This window comes from Ambystoma mexicanum, chromosome 8 (genome assembly GCF_040938575.1).
Source record: "Ambystoma mexicanum isolate Mex_15411 chromosome 8, UKY_AmexF1_1, whole genome shotgun sequence".
Lineage (NCBI taxonomy): Eukaryota > Metazoa > Chordata > Amphibia > Caudata > Ambystomatidae > Ambystoma > Ambystoma mexicanum.
Window position 1 is genome coordinate 1,439,144,711 of NC_090929.1, and position 19,558 is coordinate 1,439,164,268.

Here is a 19,558-nt window from a genome sequence, read left to right on the forward strand (position 1 = left end):
ATTGTGGCTGGCCTCTTGGCTAATGCACTTGGACTCCGGCAGCAGTCCGAAGAAATTATATATAAATGCCAAAATCAAAGCAACGTGAGCCAGTGGGATTTTAGCAGGGCAAGGGTTTTCAAATTATACACTTTTGAAAAGAGAAATGGCCAGGTATCAAAGCAGGCGGTGTCTCTAGCTGTCATTCCCATAAGACTACATAAGTGCAGGGAAGCAAGCAAGCAATCACCGCAGAACTAAAGAGATGTGCCTTTAAACATCTCTCGCCGCTTTTAAAAGAAGGTACTTCTTACGAGCAGAAACATCACGCTCACTCCCAGACATCAGGCAAATATAATGGACAAGATATATTTCTAATGCAAACATATGGGAATTGCCATAGCAACACAAGTTCCAGCAGCATCCAGTCCTACCACAGTTATACTTAGCCTTGTTGATAAATAAAAAGATTTGAACAAAATGTCCCTGTCCTCTTCCCTCACAGAAGCCCCTATTTTGTTTACTGCAGAGGCAGGTCACGGGGAGCGATGAGGACTGTGTGCTCCTGATTTAGCGTTCCACCTTTTTCTATGGGCTGACATAGTTACAGAGAAATTGCAGTTAGTCATGTGGTTTTGAAAATTATTTAGTAAGAAAGAATGTATATTGCTATTGTATAGGGGTCTTACAGTGCTTTCGTTGCCAGGTTATTGGCGCAAGTGAATAGATTGGGATATTATCACAAAGGAAGATGGTTACTGTGTGTGCTGATTGGCCATTTGAGGTGTTGTATTGAGGTATTACAGCCCTGGGGAGAGGGGTGAAACAGGCAGCTTCGACCAGCACCCTAGTTATGAGCCTGAGAGAAAGTCGAGCTCGCATAAGGGGGGGGAGGGATGAAAAGACCTGTTACACCCTTCCTCCGGGGCTGTAATGCAGTTAGGGGCCCTATGCTGACCCATTGTTTACAATGTGCTGCCAACATTCCAAAGCCATTATAATGTAGTCAAAAGCACAAAACAAAAACAGGTTAAAAGCAGGATAGAAACAAAAGAAAACAGTTGAAGAAGGGGCCCAGAAACTAGGAGTTAGCATTGTGCTCTGGAGTGTTGGGTAAGGGAGACACTGAAAATGAGTACCCGGTGCAGAGAATCCACGGGATACACTGCATGTGGATTGGCTCATTTCCGAGCCTCACCACAGTGTAATCCTGTGGACGCACTTGCGTGCATCCCGCGCCGGGTACACTCCCTTCTCAGTTTTCCAAGGTGGCCAGTTTCCTCCCATTCATTACTAGGGAGCAACCTGGCCCAAAATGGCACCCGTTGCTCCGTGCTAATGAAGCAGTACCCACGTCCTAGTGTTCCTAGAACTAACACGTACTGCAACAAAACCTTTTCGAACGGCAAAAGAAATGCCACTTGAAAAGGTTTCATCAGCCATTAGTGTTCCGGGGCTGCTAACTCTGGAAAACGAGTATCCCGAGCCTGCAGACCCTAGAATACTACTGGCAATAACCACCGAGCCGGCGGGCCATTACCGCCTAAAGGTAATGCCCCTGGGACCACTGTTAATGTTCTCGCCTTCAGGTCCCGGTGGCATTACCTTAGGCAGTAATGGCCCGCCAGCTAGGAAGTTATTGCCACGTTGAGGTGCAATGTTGGGAGAGAAGGACGTGTTACAGCCCTCCCTCCCGGGGCTTCTATTTCATTATAAAAGGTCCAAATCACAAACACAGACTGAAAACAAAATGTAAACCCTTGGAATGTATGTTGCCATTGGACAATCTGCAAGCTATAAGAATCAGTATAGCCTGTGGATTGCTCAGAACACTACGTGGCAAAGATTAACAGCAGCGTGGGTGTACTTCTAGCCAATTCCATGAGACTGCAAATACGGATTTATGTACTGATGCTAATAATTCAAATAGCCTTTAGAGTTTCAAGAGAAATATGGGTTATAACAACTTTATAGACCCCCACCATCAGGTTGCACTAGGTCCTCAGGCCCTGTAAACCGCAATAAACAATCTTTCTGAGCTTAGGCTTTTAACTCTTTATTCAGGGCTCATTAACCCCAATATGGTCATCGGGCCTAAGAAAAGAATTGGAGAAAGAGGCTGGGACCTTACAGTGTACATTGCCAGGTGCAATGTTGGCTAAGAAAGACACTGATCATTGATGTGAAATTTTGGGAGAGAAACAACAGGCCTTCTAATGTGGTAATGGACTCTCTGCCGATCCATTATTTACAATGACCTGCCTGCATTCCAGTGTTATTGTGTATGCTTTTGTAATTGCCATATGTTCATTCCCTTTCTGAAATGGGCAAACACTAAGCTGCATTTGAAGTGGCAGGGCACTCCATAAGGCTCAGCCACTTACAAAGAACGATCCTCCCTTCAGTGAGTTTTTTTTTATCCAAAGAGGTGCCATTTTCTTTCAGGTGATCTACTCAAGCAATAGAACCCGAGGAGGGGGGCATTGCCGGTCTGGTAATGCCCAGGGGTGTCAGTTACAGTTAACAATAGCCCCCGGGTATTACCAGACCAGTAATGCCCCCTTCCGAGGGTTCTATTACTATTAGTAGCCCTGCACGTTGTACCGGGGTACTAGTAGTCGTTTATTTTTCTCGTGTTGAGAAACGGCTGTTGATCATTTCTCAACTCGAGAAAAAACGACAAAAAAAGAGATCCACCATGGATCGGGGAAAAGGATAGTCCCTTCGCCCTTTCCATGGTGGCCATTTGTGCGCCGGGGACACGCGGGGATGACTAGCCCCGGAAGGATAGCTCAGCGGCAACATGCTTGCCTCGGAAACAAGACGATACAAAGCAACACAGGTTCGATCCCCGGGTCCCTGCTTAGAAACCTAGGGGTATTAAGCGTGTTATCAATACACAAATAAGAGACATATTCCTGTAAAAGTAACTCGATGCCCCCGGGCTGTGTGAGCGCTTTAAAAATACAAATAAATAAATAATGTTCCTAGCTCCGAATAGGGACGAAGCAGGAAAAGGTTAGGGGGACAGGGTGGGGGGTTGGAGATGTGAAAAAGGGGTTGGAGTGTGGTGGAAGAGGCAGGGGAAGCTGGGTGTGCACTTACCAGCAACCCTGCGGGGGAAGATGGCAGCCTCCCGCTCTGAGGAAGCTTTGTGTGGGGTGTTTCCCAGTGTGGTAAAACCCCTGTTCTGAGCCTGCTCATTGGCTGGGAGGCTGCCACACACCCCTCGCCAACTAACGCCCTGTAGATTTAGAATAATACAGATTCCTTGTGATGAATTTGCTGGAATTGCATGGCTTTTTTTTCAAATGTTTAAACAGGCCTCATAGGTTTTCCCGTGGCAGGTGAGAATGTTTCATCCATCTCCGGCTTTTCCTTTACATTTTGGGACTTATTTATAACGGAAGACGCAGAATGGCATGCCCCAGAATGGAAATTAAAGAAAACACTCAAGACTGGGTGAGTTATTCGTTCCTGACATGGACAGACAACTCGAGAGCCTGCTCAGTTGCCACTCAGACTAATACTCTATGCCTGATTTACAAAAGCATTCTTCAATGGGAAAGTCCGCTGAAATCATGCTCACTGTGTATGACTTACTCAGCTCACTATAAATCACTTGATCAGACAGAAGGTGTTTTTGGAAAAAGTGATTATATTATCCTTCAAAGGACAGAAAAGACAAAGCAGACTGGAGGTTTGGTGGCCACGGTGTTCCTTTTGTCTCTGGCGCCTGTTGTCGCCGCTTTGTCCCCTAGTGCAGAGTGGGGCGTCCTAGTCCAAGAGCATTCAGAGCAGCTGTCAAAGGCCTTACACGCGTGGCGCCGAAGCTTCCAGAAAGCACCTTGACAGCTTGCAGCCTGCCTTCCATGGGGCTGTACAGCTTTCCTCGCTGTCCCTGGTCTGCGGTAAGAACACACAGCGCCCAGAAGAAACACGCCCGAGACAAGGGCACTAACCTGTGAATTAGGCCTACTGTGAGGCGGCGGGAGCAAAATGCAGGGTCGTCAATTATGAGGGCCCGACGCAGCCTCCGCCGCGAGGGTGAAATGTATGCTTTGTGTTCCGTGGGCAGGGGATAAATCAGAGGAGCCGGAGCAGAGTGGTCTCTGTTCACACATGTCGCCCCGGCCCTCCGCGTAATCATTTCAAGCGCCAACAAAGGGGGCTTCCTTTGCAGCCTGCTTCATCCCGGGAGAAACCCCTTCGAGAACAGATGAGGTTGGAGTCTGCGGCCAAGGGAACGGGAATGGGATCCTCCTCTTCCCTCACCCCAGGCTCCCGCGGCCGCCCATTGCCCCCCCCCCAGACTGTACATAAAGCAGAATCTTCCGATTCAACCCCCACCCTCTGAAATTGGAATGGAAATTGGCAGCAAATGGGTTCCCCCTCGCGGCTCCATTTTCCACAATGATGGAGGGCGTTTTGACCTTCTTCTTGACAAGTCCAGCAATCTTCCCAGGTTAATCAAGTCAAAGGTATGGCTGTAATGGAGGCGCCGGCGTCTAGATCCACGTGCACGCCCTTAGAGTGTGTGGAGGACACTGACGGAAACACACTGGTCTGTGTGCAACGCGGAGCGCGTGTCTGTGAAATAGAAATAAAGCGATTCAAGAAGATGTTTTGTATAGTGTCAGTTTCTTCTTTACAAGTTCAAATGATCTCAGTGCAGCTGTGCCTGATGCCAAGCTTAATGAGTTCAAATGTCAGTGGTGCTCTGGGTGTTTCCTTTCATCAACAGGGATATGTAATGGGTTTTCGTGAAACTGCAATCTGACCAGGATTTAGGCCTGCTCATGTGTGCATGTGGTGCAGATAAAATAAAAGCTCCCCCTGAGATTAAAAATACAAATAAATGAATGGGTTGAGCATCACAAGGGGAAACAATAGTGTTGTTATGCGTCCTTCACGCATAAACGGAACCTCAAACTGGCGTGAAGCACTCATCCAAAAAAGAAGTTGGTGTCCATCCAACTAAGGGTGGGTGAGAATGTGACTGGAGGAGCGCAAGAGCCAGAATCTGCCACTTGGTCTTGCTCTACAGTCAGAGAAGCCTTCCAGTCTTTCTGCGTGTTTTCCATCGCAGGAGGTGAGTGTGAACATTTCAGCCAATGAGGAGGACAGGGTTTTTTCATGCACTCTGGCTAAAAAAACAGCTCTTTTAGCCAGTTAGGGTGGCTAGGAATTCCGACCACACTTTTCACTGAAATGTTTCAGGCTGGTACATTTTTCAGATTCATAGATTGGGCTGAAGTTCACTCCCTGCGGGCGGTCGAGGGTGCAAACTATCCCTTTCTCACTGCGGGCAGAATAGCGGAGAAGGTATCTTTTCCGTTCAATCCACCAAAAAGCCGGGAGGTAGCAGCTTCCCGGTGATTGCGGCCAAACAATGGAACTCTATGCCTTTAGCACTGAGATCAGATCCCTCCCTCTGGTCATTCCGAAGCTTATCCACTATCCCCTAACGCTCATTCTATGTTCTTATGCAATCTACTACACAGCCTGTAACCCATTGTAACGTGCAACGACTGTAACCTAACCTGTCACATGATGTAACCTAATGTACTGTGCATTGACTGTGTTCAAAGATAATATGGAATTACTGCAACCGCCACTCTTATAACTAGTGCCTAGATGCCTCCGGGTTTGGTGCGCTCAACAAATGTCTAAATAAATAAATAAATCCTCCTGTATGGCACTACAAATGACCATTCCGCACAACCCTACTGCCATCTGCTCTTCGGACATGAGGGTCACTTTTGTAGATCATTTTACATGCTGGGAGTTAAAGTTCACATTTTTTAAAATTATATGTATTGGACAATAGGTTCCGAAGGCAGTGGGTGGGGGCAAATGCCAGGCCTGTGCATGGGCCAGAGAAACTGTGACCGCTACCTTCCATTGCAGCAGGGCTGTAGAGTAGAGGAGGCCTATTACAATGGAAATGTCTACTTGCTCCAAATGTCTTTTGGTAGTAAGCATTTCTGATACTTAACAATGGTTTTCATTGAAGGCATGTATCTGGCCTGACCTCTCCTACTTTGCAAACCCCATAAGATGCAACAACAGACATGTGAGCATCTAATTCTATATGGAAACAGAGGATGTGGCATAGAGATGTAAAATGATTTGATTGAGGGGTTAACTGGAATTTAAACTTGGATTATCGTCCGGTTCTCTAGCAGAGAACTAGCCAGTAAAAGGCAATGATCACGTCTAATACCCTTACTGCTGGGAAGACACGTAGCCCCCGGTGATGGTTCAATGAAATGTGAAGATGAACGTTGGTTCAGTGGCATGCCCAGACTCTTTTGACTGGGGTGGCCCAAGTGGGGCACTGACCTATGCAGGGGTGGCATGAAGTACGAGTGTGCACACATAATAATCATAGTTTAGGATAATGGAGTGGCACACGAGCTGGCCAGTAAGATTCCGGGGGAAGCACGTGCAAGCCCAAAGCACTCCCTGGATATGCCACTAGCTTGGTTAGCTCAGCCTTTCATCCACCCAAAGCAATAACATGAGCACTGATGGGCTGCTTAATAGGAAGGCCTTTTATGCACAGCACACATTTTGTTTACAGAGCTAATTGTGCTGTAGCAAATCTTATACCAAACAGGTATTCTGCCTACCTCGCGAGGATAGCTCAAGGGTAACGTGCTCGCCTTGGAAGCAAGACGATGGGGAGCAACACAGGTTCGATCCCCGGGACCACGCTTAGAAACCTCTGGGTATTAAGTGTGTTATAAATAACCAATTACAATTATCTGTAATACAGTCTTACTATGCTACTTTACAGTGAAACCTAATAATGTTTATTTTCTGGTTTCTTCTTTTCAATGATTTCTACATTTTCAGAGCAATCGGGGCAAACCCTTTGTACTGTGACTGCAACCTGCGCTGGCTTTCAGGGTGGGTCAAAACCGGGTACAAGGAGCCGGGGATCGCCCGCTGTGCCGGCCCCCCTGACATGGACGGCAAGCTCCTTCTCACCACTCCTGCCAAGAAGTTTGAATGCCAGGGTAATGTCTTAATTGTTCATCTTTATTTGTGTATGTCTGAAAAATCCATCTTCTTGTCCTTTAAGGGAAAGCTCACTGTCCTTGGGATGCAATCGCCTAATCTGTCTTGAACCAGTTATGAACATGTCTCTTGTAGAACGACATTACACCAGGGGTCTGCAAGCTTTGGCTCTGCAGACTTTTTTTGGAACTACAACTCCCATGTTCCCGCACCATTGACTATGCTAGGGGTGATGGGCGTTCCAGTGCAAAATAACCGGAGAGCCAAAGGGAGCAGGCTCCTGCAATACACCTATATGCCAACTATACTGCCAGCATGTAAATGTCGGCCTTTTCCTTTACAAAGTGTCAATTGTTAATGCATGTCAACCAATCAGAAGGTGAGGAATACGTTACCCAGATGTTATAGTTAATATTTGCCTGGACCCAAAATGTGTAGCTGTTCAGTGATTGGCATTTCGTATAGCAATGTGGTCTACTCATCTCGAGTTGCAATTCCCACTGTTTTCATACTGCACACGCATGGGCAATTTAAAGGGCTGCAGGCTCGTAACTTTGGGAATAGCTTTTCTCATAAAACTGATGTTCAGTAACCTCACATTCAATTGGGCAAATTCCCGCCTAGGTGAGCCTAATCGACTCCAATTGGACAACAACGCCCGCCTTTGCCCACTGGCTAGGAGGCATCTCTCCTGGCACATTGTGTTGAAATATGAAGCGCATGTCATGGCATCAAAGCTACTGAGGCACAAGTCCGCAAACTATGAGTGCAGGGCTGTCCATGAGTTATAACTGCTCCGTTGGTGTTGCTATTGTTAAGGTAAAACCTCAAGCTTTTGTGCGGACATATAGCGCTTTTAACTGGGGTTAGCTTCCTTCTAAGCACCTTCTTATCAGTCTGATAAGTCAACTGAAGCCAAGGGTTGCGCTAAATGTCCCTTTATCCGTTCCGCGGGGAAAGTAGAATTAGAACTCAGATCGTTTTGTCTTAACGGGCGACACTTTGGCCACTAGACCCCCTAACCGCGCCCCCCGGATGCGCCCCCTTCTTCAGTGCTACATTTTCCATGAAAGCAAATAATAGCTCCAAAAGAAGTTTCCAAAAGGGAACTCCATGAAGGGAGCCTGAGCTTGAGTGTTGGGGTGTCTTATGTGATAGAGGTTTCCTCATCTGTCACCCAAAAGATGTCAGCGTAAACGCACGACCACACTTTCTACTCTCAGGGGCCTTTTGCTTCTGTCTCCGCTCTCCCTGCGCAGTTGAAGGCTGTGAGTACTTCCAGGTGCTTCTTGGTGCACTTTGTGAAAGTGAGCCTGTAGCTCAGTCCTTTCATAGACTTGGGCCGCCATGCCTGTCACACCTCCACGAGTCACTGATCACATGTAAATCACACACATGTAACTGCCTATCATCGAAATCATCTTATGGCCATTTAGCAATGCCAAGAACATATACTGTCTAAAGATGGGTGCACGGTTCCATGGATTGTGTCAATGGTGACGACTGGGCATCTTGTATTAGCTAATCCCTCTCTCTTCCCCATCTAGGACCTCCTGCCCCGAATATCCAGGGCAAGTGTAACCCGTGCTTCTCGAATCCATGCCAGAACCAGGCCACATGCCAGAATGACCCGCTGGAGTTTTATAAGTGCATCTGCCCACACGGCTACAAGGTAAAGTCAATGGAACGAGGCGTCTGTGCCCCACATCCGACATGGAGGAGCCTTTGGCGCCTTCGCGCTCTTGTGAAAGGACTCCAACCCGTGCTAAGAATGTGTGGCTCTAGAAGAAGCAGATGTTCTGAGTGGGTGTAACTGTGCCATGTACATGTACTTGCCACGATTCTGCAATGGACATGAATGAAGCAAATCCATTGCACTGGCTCCTTACATGATGTCACCTGGTGATCCATGTCTAATCATGTTATGTGTGCAGAATTGTAATTAACGCCTCATACAACAGTGAACGTCTTCTGGGTCCTTAATGTAGGTATGTTACGATATTGTTTTACAGGAACAAAACCAAATAATCATAGACATGGGACTAGCTCTGCTCACACTGTTCTGTATATTCCAAGTGATAGGTCAGAGAAACAGGGCACAGGCACCACTTTGTTTTATGAATACTCTTCAGACATCCATCTTTCAAAGAGTTTTATGTGAGTTGACCGAAACAAAAGTGTTCCAATCACATATCTGTGACTCCCCATTCATTGAATATCGCCCACAGTACCCCTCCCCCGCATCGCCAGCCGTTGACTCCCCTATTGTCGAATCCCGAGCTCTCCCTGCCGTCCCCGCTAAACAGAGATTTCACCCCCATTCCTCCCTCACTCCTCCTTCCTGTCTTCCCCCCACCCTTAGACCGATTGACCACACTTCCCCGCTCCACTGCCAGGGACCACTAACCCCAGTCAATGCCCTTAAAGCACCCATGCCTTCAACCCCAACCGCCTTACTTGCTCCTTGTCGCGGCCGCAGCCCGCTCCGCTCGGTGAACACTGGATGTACAAAACAGACTGCATGTTTGCAAATTCCAGTGTTTGCTCTGGGGGCCATTCGGTTGCCTCTGCAGGTGGCTAAATGAATTGGGAGAACATGGATTTGATGAGTCCGAATTTGCTGAATATGGGTAGATCCTTATGAAGACCATGAGAAAGATTGAGAAAGGTGTTTGATGTGCAAAATGTACTTTTTTGCATGTAGTATGATGTTGGTGAAGGAAAGTGATGTTGCATTTTTAGTACTACAGTAAACATTCTCAAGCACATGTATCAAATAGCCAGTCAAATGGCAACACTGTGGCAGAGCACAGAGATTACTCAAGTACTTTGATTTCTGTTTTATGAACATATACTGTACTTAGAGTAGGGATGTTATGTTATATATTTCTAAAGCATAACTATCCACAAACTGTGGTATCCTAGTACTTTTAGCTATCTTTATGTCAAAGGACGGATGGTTATGCCATGTTTTACATATGTCAATAGGGCACACCCTAGGCACTTCATAAATATTAATGAGGTGCTTTTGCATATACCCCTTATTGTGCCCAACATTAAAATCTGGAACGAAGGTCTGCCAGTAACAGCAGCTCTCCACCCGTGCATTTGGATTTGCAAAACGACTTGCATTTAACACTTGGTCCATAAAAAACAACATGATCCACAATACAAAATAAAGTGTGGCATTGCAAAGCAGATTTCTGGGGTGCAGGGGGGGGGGTTTCATCGAACCCCTCGCTTCCCTATACTAACTCCTCTTTTACTAAAATCTTGCAACCTTGTAATTCATTTGCTCCCTCCAGACAACCCACCAGTTCTAATTTACTCAACAGACTCCTACCGTACCCATATTCTATCAACAACCACTTCTTCAATCGATCAATCGATATTTCACACCCCAGGGTTGCCCTTATGGTTATCCTGTGCCTGTCCATACCCATCACAAAGAACATAACATTGTAAGTGGTTTCAACCCAGCACTCCACCTAAGTCAATGCCTAGCGTGTGATGCCCAGCTGGAGCCCTTAATTATATATTTTTATGTCTAAAGTTCTTTTATTTCTGAATGATGTACCCTTATATCACGCCCCTCTCTTTGAATCCCCCCAGGTCTCACTGAACCAAGAAGTAGGTTGTTTTGCAAAGTTAAACGATTTATTTTATAGATTTGAACAAGATACATATCACACTTTTATGAATTTGAACAATATCTAGATATCACACTGTTAATATGTATACAATGATCATCATTGGATAATATTACAATCAACAATCTCTTTAATCAGTAGGAGTATGGATGAGAAGAATAATGTCGCATAGAATAAAAGTTTGTGTGGGTTCAATGAACTGCAATGATAGGAAATCAATGCAGCACAGAAATAAAACTTGATATGAATTCAATCAAATGCAATGTAATCACTCTTTTCCCCTGAGACTACTCACTCCCCCCTAATATGCAATATAGAGATGGAAGGAGAGAAAACAGGTTTCAGGAATAAACACTCTACAAATGCAGTGTCAATCCCAATTCCCCCAGCAAGCTTAGAGTGAAACAGGAATGATTTCAAAACAGGTCAATTGCTTTTGAATGGGATTTTAAATGAAGGGGAAAAATGCTAAAAATTGATTTATTTCTTTAAATGGGATTCACAACTAGTGGGAGCCGCTTTGGATAGTTCCAGGTAAACACTAGCAATGAGGATTGAATGACTGGCAGATAGGAAAGTGAATTCAGAGGTTGACTGCAAGAAATAGCTATTTTACATGTGATGAAATTGAGCCAAATGAAGGATCGTGGCAAACTTTTCAGCATGCGAGAAACGCGATTACAGAACAACTACAAGGAGAGGGAATGCAGTGTTAGGATTGTGTGAAAGCTGAGGATGTTAGCTTTGATTTGTCACTTAAATTACGTTTCTAGCATGTACGGTTCAGAGGTTATGAAGGTGAGAAAACAGGGGAAAAATGCTAACAATTGATTTATTTCTTTAAATGGGATTCACAACTAGTGGGAGCCGCTTTGGATCGTTCCAGGTAAACACTAGCAATGAGGATTGAATGACTGGCAGATAGGAAAGTGAATTCAGAGGTTGAGTGCAAGAAATAGCTATTTTACATGTGATGAAATTGAGCCAAATGCAGATTCGCAGCAAACCTTTCAGCGTGCGAGAAACACGATTACAGAATAACTAAAAGGAGTTGGAATTAGATTTCATTGAAAGCTGAGGATGTTAGCTTCTATTTGACACTTAAATTACTTTTCTAGCATGTACGGTTCAGAAGTTATGAAGGTTTTAGTAGAGGTCGATTTTTTAAAAAAGAGTCAAGGTTTTCAATGAAAGATGCGCTTTTGAATATTGCAAACAATGATTTTCTTGGCACTAAGGAGGCTATGAAGATGCAAGATACCCAACGGTACAGCCACCAGAACAGGGCGCCTCCACTCTGACTTTTGCCCGCCGAGACACTTGTCTTTCTTCAGCAAATATATTAGCACAAAGATGATATTATCACTACAATTAACAAAGGACTAAATGGATGAGGGAAATATTCAGAACAGACAAAATGAGATTCTACAATACAGTCTGGATATGTTGGAATGGTTTGGATAGGATTACTTAAGGATAAGAGATTGGCTATGGACAATTCTATGCCAGATACTCACAACTATGGTTTTGGAATAGGCCCGCCAGGATCTGGTCAAAGGTTTTGGACTGGAATTCTGCTAGCCCAGATGACAGATTCAGGTACCCAGTTCTGCACTCTGCACGGCACTCTGGACTGGATCTGACGGGTTGGTTCTGGAGTTTACAGCTATCTGGTTTCTGCTCTGCAAAAACTGGTTTGGATCTTTGGGTTCTGGCAAGAGTTCTTGGCAAGAAGCAGAAAACAGCACAGCCAGGCTGTTCAATTTTTGATGTGCCCCTTGGAAATCTGGGGTTAAAATCAAGTTGCAAGATTTTAAAGACCAGCTGAGAAGGGTTCAGCTTTGGAATGGGCCTTCTGCTTTCAGAGTTCTGGAGTCTTGGATCTGGGTTTTCCTACAGAGCGCTTCGCCAGTAAATGTGTTGATGGGTGAATGTCTGTGTGTCCTAGGTCCTAAAACAGTACCTATTTATGTATTTCCCAAAGGGGTGGATAGGCTGATTATACTAAGCCCACCTTCTAGGAATCCGATTGGTCAGAGTATTCCCCGTCTCCTGATTTGAGAAGGAAACCTAGTGTCATGGTGATGCTGCAATTTACAATCCAGGGAAAAACCTCCCCTTTGTTCCTACACAGAAAATCTATTTTTCATAGAAAGCATATCTACAATATCACCAACTTGCTAATAATACATAACACATCACATATTTAATAAAGCATGTATCCGTCCAAGTCCCATCTTCTTGAGAGTTTTGGTTCCAAACTGACAGTTTTTCACGCTTTTGGTTGGTTACCCAGTGTCAGATCTGTACACATTTTTCCACATACATGCGCATGACATCTGGGCATAATCCTGTGAACTTTCATATTCCTAGCACAATCACAATTGCTACAATATCAACATTTTAGTAGTCCGGTCTATGAATATCGCAGTGTTCAGAGTAGTTTCCAATTGTGAGCAGCATTTTTATATTAACAACCTATAAAACACAGATTTTTCCAAATTGTTCACAGTTTTCTATGAGTCTTTTTCCAAAAAGATATTTCCCTGGAGTTTCAGATACACATATCAGTCTAGCTCCACCTCCAAGGTTTGGCTCGGCCAGAGCAACCTGAGCCTCTCTTCCTTGGGCAGTTGGTTTCTGTTGATGCCCAAATTTGCATTTTCTTTCAGTCAAGGGAGCCTTTTGTCCCTACTCAGAGCAACAGGCCAAAATCTCTTCCCACTTCCCTTAACAACTCCATGCCAGTTCCTGGGCAGAGAGCAGGAGGAAGATTCCTTTGTTTGGGAGCAGCTCTGGAATGTCTTTGAAGTCCAATGTAGCTGACATTAGTCCACTTTTAAAACACAGTTTCAAATGGTCCTTTCTAAAATACAATTTATATTTTCCACAAATATACACATAAATCTCTTCATTCCAGTATTTTTAAAACATAGAAATTGAATTGTAGCAACCCATATTGCTATTGATGGCAAGTCTCTTCTTTTCTACAATTTGGTTTTAAGACACAATTTTAAACTGACAATATAAGTAATGACAGCTAGGATGCAGGCGAGCAGCGGTACTGCGCCCATATCTGACATTTTTTTCCAAGGCAAGCACCTTTTGAATGTGGATTTTTTATGATGAAAGGTGTTTCTCCTGACATTGTGCTTATGGGGATTCCTTAAATAAGGTGATGGTGAACACCCCACAAGGATGTTGGATCTTCTCTGCTGTTTGGGAGCCATGATTTTGCACTTTCAACAGCCAATGAAAAACAGATTTTTAAACACTTCTGGATTTTCCTGGCAATGCAGCACTGCCTTTTCAAGCAGTTTTATTTTATTCTGTGGGCAGCCCAATGATAGGTTTTGGCGGTGTGGTCTCCTGTTTTATCCACTGACATAGGCAAAAATAGATTTGGCAGCCTATTTTTCAGGTTTCCCTGCGCACTTCTCACAGATTTTTAGCGCACATAAGGCTTTCCAGCGGCCATTCTGTTGTTTTTGATGAAAGAAACACACAGTGAGGTTGCAAGGCAGAGCCAGTGGGTCAGAACATCCCACAAGCCCCCCTTGTGATTCGGCGTGGATGTCCATCAATGGGAAATTGCAAGACTGGGATGATCAGTTTCTCTTCTTTTAGTTCCAAAATGGCAAAGTTCATCATCTTTTCCTCCATCGGGGGTGGATCGACCAGTTTTCCTCGCCCAGTCCTGATGTGAGTATTGAGCGATACTCCGGGCCCTTTGGATCTTTCCTCCCGGTCCCTGGGTGGTCCTCCTTGGTCTTAGTCTCCATGGTTTCCAATTCTAGGATGACAAAGCAAAAACATATTTGTAGACATTTCCCCACCACTATTAATGTAGTGGGGCAGACACATGCATTTTGACAAATCAGAACACATTTTTATATTGTAATTTATGGACTATATATGGAATATTTTACAGTTGGAATTCTAGGGAGCTGGAGTGACCCCCTATGGAGTTCCAGAAGACTCCTCTAGTTGCTGCTGAGTGTGCCTATGATGGAAAAACCCTTTAGTTGGTTAATATGGACCCACTTATCTTCCCCCTCCGCCAAACTGTCTTTGGGGATGCAGATTTTGTAGGCGACTGGTGAGATTTTGTCTACAATTTCAAAAGGTCCACTCCAGCTAGGCAAAAATGGGCGCTGTTTGGCCTGGTTCCTTTGGAAATTGTATAAGTAGACCCGGTCTCCTAAATTGTATTCTTTTCTGGTAGTCTTTAAGTCATAGTGGGTCTTCATGCTGTCTACAGATTTCTCTAGATTTCGCTGAGCATAGGCTAAAGCATGTTGAAGGTGTTTTCCTAGATTTTCAACATACTCATGAGTTGTGGAGGCATTGATCAATTTCTGCTCTTGGGTTCTGTAGAGCAGATGCTGGGGAAGCACCATCCTGCATCCAGTCATCAGCTCAAACGGTGACATTTTAGTTGCAGATGAAGGGGTAGATCTGATGGCCATTAGGACAAGAGGTAATCGAATATCCCAACTTGGCCCAGAATCTGCCACAAACTTTTTTAATATGCTCACAATTGTTTTGTTGTATCTCTCCACTACACCACCAGAGGCGTAGCTTCCTTTGACCCCAAGTATCTCCCACATCTTTGTCATTACTTTGCTAGTGAAATGGCTACCTCGGTCTGACTCGATCCTTTGGGGTAGTCCAAAACGCGAAAAAAGATGTGGTTGATCATCAGGGCAGCTGCTGTTTCTGCCTTGCAGTTTGGGGCCGGGAGACATTCTACCCACTTAGTAAACAAGCATGTCACGGTCAACATGTACTTGTTCCCCCTAGAGGAGCGAATCACGGGCACGATATAGTCGACTTGTAAATCTGACCAAGGCAGTGTCATCCCCCTCTTTTGGAGAGGTGCACTGTGTGTGAGGGATGTTGGCTGAAATTGTGCACACACAAGACACCCCTTCAAATATTGGTCGAGGTCCTGCCCCATGTGTGGCCAGTATGCAACCTCTCTTAAGATTTCAAGTGTTGTATGAAACCCCCTATGACCAGCTGTGGCCACATCATGGGCGTGACTTAACATCAGGCTTCGGAATGAGGTAGGGACCACCCACTGATCATGGCCAGCTAGGGATCTCCTTACCAACAAACCGTCTTGGATTCTGAACATTTTTGGACATTTCATCAACACTCTGAGGTCCTCTTTCCCTATGTAATCGGCATCCATCAGGGGAAAGTTCTCAGGGTCCTCAATGTGTTGATAGAACTTACCAATTATTAGATCCCCTTTTTGAGCCGTAATCAAATCAGCATCTGGGGTCTCCATACTCCATTGTGCAGTTGAGAGTTCATTGTGAGCATTTGTCTGGGGCCTAGTGATAGCAGTGACCTGGATTTCCCCCAACGGGGACTTGACTTTTCCCCAACAGGGACTTGATCTCAAGTAGATCCCCTTAGATTGCTCTGGTTTTGGCCAGCTGATCAGCTAAGTCATTTCTAGTTTTGTCTGGTCCCTCTACTTTGGAATGACCCTTGATTTTTTCCAGTAGATGGTCATCCCATTCGAGGTGACCAGAACATCAATGTTTTGAATCAATTTCCCATGTTTCAGTAGTTTGTTATTAGCACTTAGCAACCATCTGCCTGAAGCCCGGAAAGACTTCTGGTTTTGCTATCTCAGTGGCCTCCTCCAGCTGGGTGGAGAAGTCCCTAGTCAGAGTGCTGATTTGGACTGGTGGCTCAGGTGCGGAAGGCAGTCCTCGTGGACTTGGAAAATCACCTCATCCCTCCTGAAGTCACAGGTCACATCTTCCTTACCATAAGGGCAGGAAGTGTACACCAGGAAGTTCCCCCCATGCCAGGTAAAGATCCTGTCTGGTGTTGAGTTGTCATCACTATCACTGTCAAAACAGTCCTTGGGGATTGGTCCTAACAATTCATTTCCTAAATCTATGGAAAAATGTCGGTCATCAACCGCCATTCCAATAATGGTGCCTGCGGCTAGAGTGATACTCTTTAAGTCGCTTTTATCCACCTGTATTGGAATGGTGTCATGTTCTATATTGACTAGTGGTGTTGGGTTTACCCCCAACCCTTGCTGTTGGAGATAAGCATTTAGATGAATATAAGCGTCAGGGTTTTTCAGTTTCTGTCCTCTTTTCACTTTCACTTCCAGGGAGAATTGTCGGGTCCTTTCTGGGATGGTGACTTCCTCTCCAATCTGAATTTCAACTGCAGAAGGCAGCAATTGAGCTGACCTAAATGCTTTCTCTGGGTCATCAAAGCCCATGGGATTATCCGCTAATCGGGACCAAGCTTTGAAGTTTATTAGGTCAAACCTAATGGCAAAGCGATTGAGAATGTCACTGCCTAAGTTAAAGCCGGCAGTGACGTCTCGCACGACCCAACAGTTATGGACTATGCTCTTGTTGCCTATCGAGATTTTGAGCATACACCTGCTTGGCAGGAGATGTTTGGAATTTGGTGTTTCCAGGTCCATTTCCCATTTGTCTATGAGTCGAAATGTGAGAATGACTGGATTTTTTGGGAGTTGGCGGAACATGGCTTTGCTGATGAAGCTCTTACCGTTGTTCACACACACTCAGGCGAGAACAGAGTCCTTCCCTTCATTTAACTGAACTGGGATGAACAACTGCTCTCCAAGTTGCTGAATATCAGCCAGTCTTTGAGCTGATTTCTCATCGTTCTGGACTCTAGGAGTGGGAATGTCCGATTGTGGATTGGTAAAGAATTTCAGAGTGTTTCCTTCCAATGTGGAATGCCACCTTAGACTGAAAGGAAGGTTGATTTTCAGAAATAGAGAGGACCCCCTATCACCAGTTTGTTGTCCTACTGCTATTACTGTCACGTCTGGGATTGGTTGTTCTGGAAGTGAAATTCTACTTGGTCAGATTTTTGTTCAACCATGTGGCAGGTGCCGTTTAAACTAACATGGTTGACACTCTGTTTTAATTTTATTGGTCGGCTAGTCTGGGTCCAGAAGACCTTGTCTATTAGGGGTGACAACCTTCGCAGGAGGTCATTCCCTAGTAAATAAGGGGTGCCCTCTGGATTTACAGCTATGACCGGGTGCTTCACCTTGTGTCGCCCAATTTTAATATCCAAATCCGCAGTTCCCTCGACAGGGATTTCCTTCCCGTCGAAGTTCTGAAGTTGTCCAGGAAGAAGGGTGAGAGGAATTCGGTAATTCTCCCCCCTCCCTGAATTCAGTTTATCAAAGGCCTTTTTGGACATAAGGGTAGCTTGGGATCCAGTATCCACCAGTGCCAACATTGTACCCTGCCCCTGTAGTTGGACCGGGGCATAGAATCTTCCCTCCTTCTCCGCAAGGAGGCACAGATAATGTACATTTTTGGACAACTGGTGGGTTCGTTTTCTAGTTTTGGACACTGATAGAGAAGAGATTTGGGCAGAATTCTGTTTGGAGTCTAGGGAATCTGAAAAGAAAAGGTGACAACTAGATATGGGAGAAGTTTTGGGTTCACCTGGTTCTAGTTCTGGGTTGCCCCCCCTTTTTGGAGGCAGTCACCAGGATGGGTTTGAACCAGGGGATTTTCATGCTGTTGGTTCTGGGGTTGGATGATGGGTGGCGCTAGCTCAGTCCCCACATCCACCCAGTCTGGATTTGAATCCTTTGGGACCCATTTTTCTTTGGGAGGAGTTCCCCCATCTCTGAAGGAGAAGATCCTTTTCCCAGGATCCTGTGAGGATCCCTCTCCTTCAAATTGGAAGATTTGTACCTCCTCCTCAAAATGGGTCTGTTTGGGTTCTTTGTTTCTCCTACCTCCCCCTCTGCTCCTTGGGTGGCAGACTTTCAGGGGCAGGAGATTTTGGTTCCGGCTCCTGGGTTTTCAGGGGCTTTTTACGAGTGGAGAAGGAAGCTTCCTCCAAGGCTTTACACCCCCCCTTCCCCTAGTGCCTCCTCCCTGGGAACCGGTGGGTTGTCAGGGTTCTGCCCCCGTCATTGCTCTGGAGCACCAGGTCCGGATGTTGGGGCATTCTGCGCCGGCATGCTCATCCGAGGGTTCTGTTGAGCCCTCAGCATGCGACCCAGATCCTGTGCCATGTTTTGGACCTGGCATTCTAGCTGTGACACCCGCTCAGGCTGATACGGGGTTCTGTTGTCTCCCCTGGGCTGATCCCGGGAAGGGTAGCTATCCCTTCTCTGAAAATACCCCGGGTTTGGAAAATGTAGGTACCCCTCCACCCTTGGCCTCCCCTCTCCCGGATTAGGTTGTCTGGGCTCAGGAAAGTGGGGAAAGAAGGATGGATTGTTCTGGGGTTGAAAGTTTTGTGGGTACCTGAGGAAAAAGTTCTGTCCAGGATTTGGGGAATTTCTGCCCTCCTGGGGGAAGTGAGGAGGGAAGTTCCCTGGGTTAGCTGGTGCTTGGTTGGATCCCCCCCTTGGGCTGAAGGAGTCCACACATAACCCAGGATGGGTCTGTTCCCCTTGTAGTGGGGACTTACGTAGTCAGGGGAGTGAGGGATCCCATTTGTGGCACTACCTCCTTGGCTCCCTGTTTGTGACTGGCCCGAGGGCCTTCTGGGCTTGGGGTTGCTCTGATTGTGTGCAGGTGGGTTTTTAGGCCGCCCCATCTCCAAATCCAAAATGGGGGCAACTTTCACCTCTGCCACCTTAGCAGCAGCAGGGGTGTTGGTTTTTTTGGGGCTTTTTGCATTATTCTTGTTTTCTATGGGCGTTTGCACCTCATAAATTTGGGTGCCTGTTCAATGACCCAGTCTAGAGATCTTTTCTCATGAAAATCTCTCACTAGCTGGATCATGATGTACTTTGGTAGAGCGTGGAAAAAATTATTCACAAATTCTTTGATGTCCGTGTGCACCCTTCTGATGGTCTGCGCAAAGGCATGCTTGTAATTCCTGCACAAATTCTTGTGGGGCCTGATTCTCCC

The 19,558-nt window shown here is 45.7% G+C and overlaps 1 protein-coding gene across 1 annotated transcript in view; it reads left to right on the plus strand.

Annotated features, from left to right (window-relative positions):
- SLIT1 (slit guidance ligand 1) overlaps positions 1-19,558 on the plus strand; it is a 1,063,959-nt gene that overhangs the window by 926,653 nt on the left and 117,748 nt on the right. Inside the window, exons 27-28 of the mRNA XM_069611588.1 lie at positions 6,841-7,004; positions 8,553-8,677. Coding sequence (XP_069467689.1) covers positions 6,841-7,004; positions 8,553-8,677 — 289 coding nt within the window. The remainder of the gene's footprint in view (positions 1-6,840; positions 7,005-8,552; positions 8,678-19,558) is intronic.